The following is a 12348-nucleotide window of genomic DNA, read 5'->3' on the forward strand; positions in this document are numbered from 1 at the left end:
GGTGTTGCATTGTTAGCAATTATTTGTAGTTATTGTCGTTTTTTTTTATATTTTCGCTATTGTCTTGTTCTAAAATAACTAGGCTAACACGAATTTCGTATTGAATTTGCACCGCTCTATAATCTAGCAGATATATACATAGGTACATTCATACTCATACACTTGTGCATAGATTTCAGTTGCAGTTTTGTTTCTCTGCTATCCTAGCAGGGAAATTCGCTGGAAACGAATTTGTGCGCTTTTAGTAAATTGTGTTAGTTCCCTTGCCTTCGCTTTTCCACATAAGCGGTTTGGGAATTCTATATTGCGAATTACTAGAAAGTATTAATCTTTTATCTTTTTCTTGATAGTTTGGAACTAGTGCCAAATTCCACAGATGGGTAACAAGTTCGAATCAGTGTTGAATTCCAGAAACTATATCTATGTGAAAAGAAAAGTAATTCAGCTCGCGCTAATGCCGCAATACATACTGGCTAAGGTAGAGTATTGAGATGCGCAGGAGGAGCGCTTAGATTCGATTGTTTCGTTAAGAAACCTTTTTTGAAATATTTAATGCGGTTGAAAGTTATGCGAAATTTAAAGCTGTATATAAAAAATCGTGGTTTTGTGTTACTTTTAAGTCGAAATATTTTGAAAACGTGCCGGACTCAGCACTTCCAAGACTTTCAGAAAATTGTAGTATAGTTCTTGGTTTTGAAGGTCAATCAATTTTTGATCGTCTGCATAATTGGATCAATTCGAAAGATGATCACTTCTTTGAAGATAAAATGCGCAAAAAGCCAGAAAGATGGTAGAAAGTCGTAGCTTATGATGGAGAGTATTTAGCTTAGTATCACCATAAAACATTTGCAATTGATAAAAGCTAATTTTTAGTAAAATCTTGTGAAACTATCCAACTAATTTTATTAAAAATCAACTTTGATACATGTACTTACATCTATAATTCAAGAAGAACAGAAATCGTTTCAAAGTCGAGTGAAATCGGCTACTTATTCGGCATTCGAAGACATAGAGTCGTCATTGATGATCTATTACTTTTCTTACTTTTGAAAGGAAATGTCACTACTCACACCGGCTAGGGAACTAGTTCGCAAGTGGCGAAATCGTACTAGTTATTAACCAGGCATTTCTTTCACTAGTCCAAATTTGTCCTGCGCGGTTGCTGGTGCTGCTGTTGCCGGTGGTTGGCCAGCGACAATGCAAATTCATGTATGTGCAAGTGCGTGGGTGTGTTACGCTTCAGTGTACTAAGCTTTAGCGTTTAACTGGTGCGAAAATGTTATTTACTGCAGTGCAATTCGTGTCGCTGCATTTTGATTACTTACCTTGTCCTATGATCAATTTTGCTATTTTGTCTCTTTATGCATTTTAATACCCAATAAAAATAGTACGAATAGGTATTCTGTATACTCATAGATACATATATACACACATTAAAGTGGAATTAGTTATATCCCACAACTATTTTTTACACCTGCGCAAATATGGGATTTTGCACACTGCCAGTGTGTGTGTGTGTGTGTAGGCATACATGCATGCAAATAGATTTAACCTACTGCAATGTATCTATTTTTTCGTTCGTTGCAAGTGCTGCCAAATGTGCAAGTAAATATTTGTAATCGCTTCGCATTTAATTTCCCCTGTTGTGCTTGATGTGCTTTGCTTGTTTTTTTTTGTTTGGGAAAGCTTTTTGGGTATAATACTCGCATCAAAGTTGTGTAGGTACATTTGTGCATACATATTTGCATATTTGCAGTGTAAATTTGAAGCTGCTGTATATTTAAAGTCTGATGCTTTATGTGAACAATTGGTGGTTTATTTTTTGAAATATTTCTCACAACTCTTTCCACAACTTTTTCTCCAATTTTTGTGGTAGCAAACGAATCTTAGCATTTGAGGCGATCTTGGAATTGTGAATAATAATGCAATTCAGAACAGACTAAGAATTCTCAAAGGTAATCTCACTGGTTCTGCAGATTGCTAAGTTATCTACACAGGCTCAGCATATAGTCCAATGACTTCTCGATTATGCAACTCTTTTCCAATGACATCAACATATATATAATTGGCGCGTACACCCTTTTTGGGTGTTTGGCCGAGCTCCTTCTCCTAGGTGTGCGTCTCTATGTTGTTCCACAAATGGAGGGACCTACAGTTTCAAGCCGACTCCGAATGGCAGATATTTTTATGAGGAGATTTTTCGTGGCAGAAATACAATCGGAGGTTTTCCATTGCCTGCCGAGAGGCGACCGCTATGAGAAAAATGTTTTTCTTAATTTTAGTCTTTCACCGAGATTCGACCCGACGTTCTCTCTGTGAATTGCGAATGGTAGTCACGCACCAACCCATTCGGCTACGGCGGCCGCCTTATCTTAGTTATACATAAATATAAATGAGGTATTTGTTGGCCAAACGTTTAAAAAAATTTTACAATTTCTGTTAGGCACGGGATTTTTGCAACTGTAATAAAATAATTCTGTTCAATTTAAATACACTTAGTTCCTAGTGAATTGTTAAGAGAGTCTAAAGAAATAAAAAAATATATAATTTAAAAAAATTATTATAAAACCTAGTATAATAAATATGTATAAAATAAAATAATAAAAATAAGTAAATACAAAAAAAAATTAAAAAAAAAAAAATAAATAAATAAAAAATTAAATTAATACAAAACACTTAAAATTAAAATAACAAAAAATAAGTAAATAAATAAAAAAAAAAATTAATACAAAACACTTAAAATTAAAAAAATAAATAAAAAAAATAATCTCAAAAAAATTTTAGTTTTGAAATTAGTTAAGGTTAGTTATAATTTTTGCAAACAACAACGGAAAAGAAAAGTATTTCCGAAAATAAAATAAAACATAGAACAACACAAACGTTAAATAAATAGAATGAAAATAATTAGACTTTTTTTTTTAAAAATAACACAAAATCAAGAAAAGAAAAATAATAAATGAAAAAAGAATAACGAACCAAATTCAAAACAAACAAAAAATAAAATAAGTTTGCAAATTTGTTAAGTCCTTATACTCTTTAGTACTGCGTTTAGCAAACCAAAGAACAAAACTCAAACCATTTTAATTTTTTTATCGATTTGATTAACCGCTTTGTAAAGCGTTTATACAGCTTTGATCTTAAAATTTCTTATAAATTTCAGCATTTAACGAAAAACCGAAAGAAAAAAAATCTAAGTAAATAGGAAAAAGTAAATAAATAAAATAAACAAATAAAACTAAGAAAAAGAGTAAAAAAGATGTGAAAAATAAAATGAAGTAAAGGTTAGGCTAGGTTAGCCTGGTTGGCAATAAGCCACGCATAGACCTTTTGGTCCCTTGCGATACCAGATGGAGACCGACCTCTATGAATACCTAAAGTAGACATCAGATGTCAGCGCTTTTGGCGAATCTAAGCAGAGTTGGGAGTAAAAAAAAAATATAAAAAATAAAATGAAGTAAAAAAGATATAAAAAATAATAATTAACAGAAAACAGAAAAAATAAACCAAAAAAAAGAAATAAAAAAAAACGTTAACATATCTCGTTTTCGCATTCCATTAAAAGTAAAGTCATTTTCAGCTGTATTTTCGAATAAAAATTACCCAATTACAGTACCAGACCACCCTACTATAATATTCATAGAACGGTTCAGATCGAACATGCTCTGGTGGCTTTATGCGTTTGATTTTCCTTTCTCTGTTAGCACACAGAAATAACCACAATATTGCGAATTTGCTCATTTTTACACATGCGCCGTTTTCGCAGTGGATTTTTATTATATTTTATTTGGTTATTGAGTGAAATCGAACTCGTTTCAGTAAATTGGAGATTTTCTTCTTAATATCTGTTTTAAAAGATACTAGAACTTGAACGACCCTGTAGTAGGAATAGTGTTGTTAAATGGGTGTGTGTTAAATGATGACCCATTTATGGCTTTCAGCCGACTAATGGCCAAATGTAGCAGATTTACAGGCCAACAAATCAAATCGAAAATCATAACTTAACGACAAATCTAATTCGTTTAGGAATGACAATTGCAATTTTTCCCTCGCGGCATATAAATAATGGTGGCAGTTAAATAGACTTGCATACTGACGAGCAGATAAATAGGCAGAAAACAGCAAAGTGACAAGTAGTCATTTATACATCGCTGTATGTATGTATGTGTGTGTATGAATGTATTTATATATATATATGAATACATGTAAATAAATACATCAAACAACAATGCAAACAATGCGAATGCTTTTAGTCAGCAAATCAATAAGCCGCCACGACACACGAGACGTGCATGCAAATGTAATCATGCAGCAAAGCAGCGCATTGTTATGTACATATATATGTATGCGCATAAGTACGTAGTATTGTAGGAGCCCCCATATTGAACCTCAGTCATTAGATGCGGCAACTCAGAGCAACAAAGTGGCGACACGTCTTGGGGGTAGGCACGTTTGAGGTCGGGTTCTCCACTTGGAGGTGGGTTAAGTGGAAAGGCCTCCACCACGTACATATGTATGAACGTGCTAAGTGCAAAAATGCATTTGTGTACTCACACTCTTGTACGTTTGGCTACATGATCCGCTGAAATGCGGGCAGACGTACTGGCTAGCGAGCGTTGGATTTGCTAAATGTTTCATTGCACACGAGAATTTTTTTTTCCGCTGCTATTGGTTTTACATCTTCATTTAACTGATTGGATTTTCGTGTCGATACTAGGCGTGTTACGCCTTAAGCAATTTACTAATTTCCTGCTAAGTATTTCACTGCCCGCTGGCAGAGTGATGCACTTCTACATAAGTGTGGTTACCCAAACGATTCGTGGTCCGTTGTTGGGTGTACACTGCGTATGAGTCACTTTTTTTTTCGTTAGGCGAACGAAGTGGTTGAAAAGCTGTTTTTTAGGGAATTTTTGTTTGACTTGCCAAGTGTTTCATGTTTTTCTTTTGAAGTTTACTGTGACAGTCGTAATTCTGACAGAGCTGCTTAAAGCAAAGCGAAACAAAACGAATAAACGGAATTAAATTTATCGGTAGCAGCAATTGTTTATACAAAAGTATGTTAATGCCATGCCTTAACCTTGAATTCCTAGAGTCTGTTGAACGCATTAACTGGCCAAAAGAATGTTGCAATTTTTTAATAATTTGAATATCATGACATTTGTTTTCTTTAATGACCGCCTTTGGGCGTGCATTGTTGTTTGTTGTAGATATGAAGGTGTTATGTGCACATATTCTTATATACAGACACATATTTTTATACTTATATATGCATATGCACTCATATTTTTTATTACTAGGTGTGAGCGCGACGTTAAATAAATTGTCTAATATTTTTAAATTTTAATCTGCTATGAAAACATTTTCTGAAAATATTGACTAATGACCGAAAGTAAAATCTAAAAAATATGCCATGTGCAAGAATTTAAAAAAAAATATGTGACCACAAATTGCTTATGTTATTACTTTCTTCACATTTTTTGCAGTTCAATTTCGTTGGCAGAATTTTGGGCCCACGTGGCATGACAGCTAAGCAATTAGAACAAGAGACTGGTTGTAAAATAATGGTTCGAGGCAAAGGCTCGATGAGAGATAAAAAGAAGGTAAGTGTAAATTAAATTTTTAGGTTATTTAAAAGGAAATTATGGATAAAACTAAAAAAAAAACAAGATTTACCTAAACATTTGTAGTGATTCAGGAAATACTAAATATAAAATTAAGTAAATCTTCTCATGAACCGTCGTGGGATGTTAATATACAGCAAGAGTTTAATGCTGTTCGCGTGCGCTGATGTTATAGTATCAGTGGCCTAGGCGCCAGGCTCGTTACTTCAACACTGGCTTCGTTTACCCTTTTTTAGGTGTTTGGCCGAGCTCTTGATCCTATTTGTGGTGTGCGTCTTGATGTTGTTCCACAAATGGAGGGACCTACAGTTTCAAGCCGACTCCGTAACGGCAGAGATTTTTTATGAGAAGCTTTTTCATGACAGAAGTATACTCGGAGGTTTGCCATTGCCTGTCGAGGCGCGACCGCTATTAGAAAAAACTTTTTCTTCTTTTTGGTATTTCGCCGAGATTCGAACCTTTGTTCTCTCTGAATTCCAAATGGTAGTCGCGCAAGAGCCCATTCGGCTACGCTGGCCGCCGTAGAAATGCTCATGCTTAGGGTGCGTGCATGTCAGAGATGCGATAAGCGATAAGAGCGTCGATAAGAGCGAAGCGTAGAAAATTAATGCATGTATTTTAATAGAAGTGTGCATGTCGGAGCAGCGCGCTAACTCACTCTTCGCTCGCTATCATCGATAAGAGCGTTGAAATTGTAGGCTAGTAATTTCTTCGCTATTATCGATGATGGACACACAAGATTTTATAAGTGCAGTATTTTTAAAACCTGCAATTTGGGATCAAAAAGATCCAAATCACCACAACAGGTTCATTTTGGATAAATTGTGGCAAAGTATTGCAGCTGATACATGAACTGGTTAATAAATCAATACCTATTTATATTGAATGTAACACTGAAAACACCACGGCTAGATGTGATGACAATGCACAAAACAATGAATATCCGATTTAGATTCACAATATTCTAAATGTTTAAAATATTTCTTTCTTTTGTTATTTACCAATGAATACGTTAATTTTTCTCCAATAAAATTATTCGTAAGTATGTACCTTATTGTAAGCATCAATCGATCCTCTTGCAAGATTGGTCTGTTGTGGCAGTTTCGCCAATTATGCTGCAGTCGATCCGAAATTTGAGACAGAATATAATCGAATGTATCGCTTGTCATTCTCATATATTCTTTTTTAAAAACTTTTTTGGATCCTGTCTCAAACTATTATAGAGATGGTGAAATTCTCCGAGTTCTAGTCTTGCTTGGTTTATAGGATGCGCCGAAAACTGACGTTTTTCCCTTACAGTATTATGTAGATGATAATATGCAGCAGTAGGCGTCAACAACAACATATTTTCTTCCTCTGAATCACTCATTATTATAAATATTATAGCTCTTCACTTTTCAAAACTTAAATTGCAAATGCAACTAACGCTCTTATCGCAGCTCTGTTTTATACACCACACAAAACTAAAGCTCGACGCTATGCTTTTGTCGCTGCTCTTATCGACGCTCTTATCGCTTATCGCATCTCTGACATGCACGCACCCTTAGAAAAGGAAGAAAAGTGGTTGACTTAGCCGTGAATGAGGATAAGGCAAACCACCTCCTGATAACGCGCAAAGAGTCTACTCGTATTGGGACACCAGGCAATGCAGGTTTTAAAGTGCTCACTTAGGTCTAAGTACTTCTTTATCATCAATTGTTAGAGTTCCAAGTTGGAATATAGGGCCGCACAGAGTACTTAAGATGCAGCGTTAATATCACTGAAATGCCAGCCTAGAAATCAAGGATAACCCTTGCCAATGAGTGCTACTTAGCTGTTCTCCCAGGATTTAGCAATGTATCTTCCATGATGCAGGGGCTGTTGAAAATGACCAAGCAGTGCTGCGTTGATATTCTTAGTAGGGTTGTCCGGGTTCAGAGCTACGAAGAATTTGTTTATCCAAACATCGATTCATAGTAGAAATGAAAGAAATATAACTTAGAGTCTAATATGAGCGTTATATAATGTGAATGCTAATGTTGGAAAATCACTTTTTTAAAGACAATCACTTAATATGTTGATCCTTGCTATTTTGAAATCCGATAAAATCTCCAATAATTAATGCTGCATATTTTCATTGTGTGAAGGGAATTTTTCAATGCACCTTAAATTTTTTGGTAGATTTTGAATTATTTGGTAATTGCTTTTTCAACCACCGAAGCGTATAAAATTTTGGCAAAGTTTATAAAATATGAAAACATTGTAAGCAGCAAGAATGCAAATTTTTAAATAATTCTGCGAGAGCTATGCGCGAATGCTTCAAATATTTTGAATGTTATTTCTTAATAATATTTTTTTCTTTTTGATGATTGTTTTTTATTTTTATTTTTTTTTAATTTTTGTTTAAATACAGGGTGGCGCACGAATCGTGCTACAAAAACAAAACGTAATAACTTTTTTTCTAATCAATGTATTTAACTTTTTGTTTTTTTATTGTATAGATAATTCAATTTTATTTTATGTAACTAATTAGTTTTGAAAATAATAGAACGTAAATGACCTCCATGCTCATTCACGCATATGCGACACCTGATGAGAAAATTGTTCATTGCGCACTGAAGGGTTGAAGTCGGGATCGCCTCAATTATTGTTGTGATGGACTGCTTCAATTCAGTCAAATTACTTGGTTTTGCTTTATACACCAGCCTCATAATGGTCCATCTGCTCGGGGGAGTGCCGCCAAACTCCCGCCTAAATTCCCTTTGGACGGAAATGATGGACTGCAAAGCATGGTACCGCTGCACTATCCAAATCCTCTTTTCGGTATCCCAAGCCTCCATTTTTTGTAAATCTAAATACTAATCTGCAAAATAAAAAACAAAAAAGCCGATTACTCACACTGAAAAAAAGTTATTACGTTTTGTTTTTGTAGCACGATTCGTGCGCCACCCTGTATTTAAAATTTGAAGAACATTTTTTTTATATATTTTTATAATATTGTTTTATTTTTTAAATATATTTAACAATTTTTTACGTATTTTTTGTTAATTTTTTTTAAATATATATTTTTTAATAACATATATTTAATAAATTTGTTTTTTAATTTATCTGAATATTTTTTTAAATTTATTTTATTAAACTTTTTTGTAATATTTTTCTTTAATATATTAAAAACAAAATTTTTTTGAAGTAACTTATTTAATAATTTTTCCGTTTTAGTGGGTTTTTAATACATTTTTTTTTTTTTCTTAACTTTTTTTGAATATTTTTTGGAATATTTGAAAAGCAAAAATTTGTTAAATATTTTTGTTTTTTTTTATATTTATTCAATATAGTTAAAAATTAAAAACTATTAAATAATAAAAAATAAAAATAAAGTTGTTGAATAATTGTTTTTTAATATTTTGTTTAAATTGTAAATTTTTTTTTTAATATTTTTTAAATAATAAATAAAAAAAAATATTTTTATTAACTTTTATGTTTGCATGCCCAGAAACTCGTTGTTATTTCACTAATGGACCTCCATCATTTTTCATATTTTTGTGTCATCACTCATATGAATGTATGTGAGTATGTAGAGCACAATAGATCTTTTAGGTCGCCGTGCAAAATTTCATCATAAAATTAAAGTATGTATGTGTGTATAAAGAAGTGCTCATCTTGAAAATCAATACTGGCATTCTACAAAATCGGGATCCGAACTAAGGTGTTCTTCGAACACCCACGTAAGCAGGTTGACGAGAGAAAACATAAAAAAATTGTGAAATCCATGAAAATATCAGAAGTAAAAAAAGAGTACCATTTTGTTTTATGAAGGAAATACCTACGAACTTATAGGCGCGTAAAGTGCTCTAAATAAAATTGTTTAGAGAAAAATATTAAAAAATATTCATATATTTATGTACGCCCATACAGATGTATCTGTTCGATAAAATTTATGAGTTTGCTTTTGCCATAAATTTATGTTGTTTACTACGACTAGTGGTGGCTTTTTTTAACAGAATAGTTTGCATATTGCACAATCCCTCTTATATACATGTCTGCCTGCCGGTTTGTACATATATACTATGTTTATAGGAAATTGTTTTCGAAGTACGAATTATTTGACCGTACGAGACAGACGTCACTCTAGTTAAAAAAAAAATCGAAATGTTTTTTAATCGCGTCACTTATGTGGGTGGACGCAGAAGCTTGATTCAGACCTTGACATGCATACAAGTGAACATAATTTTGAAAAACAAAAAGAAAAATAGTTTTTATTGAAAATTTCAAAATAGTTTTATAAATAAAGTTTATTTATGTTTTTGTTTGTGACATACGATTGGAAAATGGAATGCGATGCTTTTGAGAAGACTTCATAATAACAGGTTGCACGCATACATATAAAGTCCATTCCAAAGTAAATAGGAATTTTAGAAATAATAATTTCTAGTGAGGCCAACTATTGGCAATTAAATGGCTGACTGACCTACTATCAATATTCCAAGAAAAAAAAAAACACTTATTGAAAGGAGATGAAGTTTTTGCTTTAGAAGCGATACGAGTAGTACCTATGCTATTAGCTCCGAAAATGTATCTGATATTGAGTAAGCTATAAAAAGTTTTGTACCTAATAGATTTGAGCAAAGCTTAACATTTTTTTATACTTGTAATGAACTTTCTTAACTGAATATACGGCATTTCGATCTTCTTAGCGAGTTTACCAGTGTTCCATTAGTGTGGAGTGAATTTTTTAGGCCCCTATTGAATTCAAGTTTAATATATTAAGGCATTAGGTCACTGTAGAGGCGGCAAGAATTAGCCAAGAATGAAATAAAACGAACAAAAAAATTAAAAACGGTGCTTCGTTGTACTATAAATGTCATAAATTGTATAAAATATGTTTTTGTTGTTTTTTTTTTTGTTTTTTCAAACTAATTTTATAGAAAATGGCGGCTGCGCAGAGTTACTTTGATGAAGTATTTTGTGTTTTTGATTATTTTTGTGCTTTAACAAATAAAAAGCTTAAACAATGTACACATAAAAAACGTTTTTTAAGTTTTTTTTTGTTCAGTTTATTTTTTATTTTTTAATGTTCATTTTTATTTTTTTTTTAATTTAGTTTTTTTTTTAAATGTTTTTTTATTTTTAGTTTATAAATTTTTTTTTAGTTTTTAATTTATTGTTTTATTTTTTAATGTTTTATTTATTTTTATAATTTTTTTGATTTTTTTCTTGTATTTTTTTGTATTTTTTTTAAATTTTGTTTTGTATTTTTTTTAAATTTTTTTTGTACTTTTTTTTTAATTTTTTTTATATAATTTTTTTTTAATAGGACTATGAATAAGTTCGTGCGGTTTTTTTCGAAATTTCAAACTTTATTGACGTAAAATGGTTACAAATTTAATATTCAAAATATTGTCCATCGCTTACTACTACTTTTTCACATCTTTCTGGCAATTCACGGATTCCCTTTGTGAAAAATTCGGTCGGTTTTGCCGCAATCCACGAATCGATCCATTTTTTGACTTCATCGTAATTACGGAAGTGCTGGTCAGCCAGGCCATGTTGCATCGATCGGAAGAGATAGTAATCGGATGGCGCAAGGTCTGGACTATACAGCGGGTGGGGTAGGACATCCCATTTGAGCGTTTCTAAGTATGTTTTGACCACTTGTGCAACATGTGGCCGAGCATTGTCATGTTGCAAAATAACTTTGTCGTGTCTATCGGCGTATTGCGGCCGTTTTTCTCGCAGTGCTCGGCTCAAACGCATCAATTGTCGTCGGCAGACATCCCCCGTAATCGTTTCATTCGGTTTCAGTAGCTCATAATACACAACACCCAGCTGGTCCCACCAGATACACAGCATAACCTTCAGGCCATGAATATTCTGCGCCGACGTCGATGTTGAAGCATGGCCAGGGTATCCATACGTTGCCCGACGTTTTGGATTGTCGTAATGGACCCACTTTTCATCGCCAGTCACAATTCGATGCAAAAAACCCTTTCTTTTGTGCCGTTGAAGCAGTTGTTCGCATGCCATAAAACGGCGTTCAACGTCTCTTGGCTTCAATTCATACGGCACCCAATGGCCTACCTTTCGGATCATTCCCATGGCTTTTAAACGTTTGGAAATGGTTGATTGATCAACTCCCAAAGTTTTTGCAACCTCTTCTTGCGTTTGAGCCGGATCTTGATCGAGCAATTCCTCCAATTCGGTATCCATGAACTTTGGCGGCGCACCCTCGCGTTCTTCGTCTTCCAAGCCAAAATCACCACTTTTAAAGCGTGCAAACCACTTCTGGCACGTTCGCTCAGATAGAGCATGCTCACCATAAACTTCCACCAAGATACGATGACTTTCGGCTGCTTTTTTCTTCATATTAAAATAATGAAGAAGAATTCCCCGCAAAAACACATTATTTGGCACGAAATTCGACATTTTCAAGTGTGGTAAAAATATTGTTGTTTACGCTTCAAATAAAAAACTTATACTGACGTTTGTGCCTTACGACAGTAGCTCTCCAATGAATGTTTGGAAATGTGGATCGATGGAATAATAATCAAGTTACGCCATCTGTTGTAAAACCGCACGAACTTATAAATAGACCTATTATATAATTTTTTTTTTATATAATTTTTTTAGTTTTCTTTTTATTTTTACAATTTTTACTTTTTGTTTTGAATTTATTTTTTTTAAGTTTTTTAAATTTTTCTTAAAATGTTATTTTTTTTTTAAGTTTGGAGGTTTTTTTTTAACTTGTGTAAAT

The 12348-nt window shown here is 33.1% G+C and overlaps 1 protein-coding gene across 1 annotated transcript in view; it reads left to right on the forward strand.

The window, feature by feature from the left end:
• Positions 1–12348, forward strand: part of LOC128871700 (protein held out wings-like) — an 89280-nt gene that overhangs the window by 44605 nt on the left and 32327 nt on the right. Inside the window, exon 3 of the mRNA XM_054113674.1 lies at positions 5481–5597. Within this exon, the coding sequence (XP_053969649.1) occupies positions 5481–5597 (117 nt within the window). The remainder of the gene's footprint in view (positions 1–5480; positions 5598–12348) is intronic.

The sequence above is a fragment of the Anastrepha ludens genome, chromosome 2 (assembly GCF_028408465.1).
Source record: "Anastrepha ludens isolate Willacy chromosome 2, idAnaLude1.1, whole genome shotgun sequence".
NCBI lineage: Eukaryota > Metazoa > Arthropoda > Insecta > Diptera > Tephritidae > Anastrepha > Anastrepha ludens.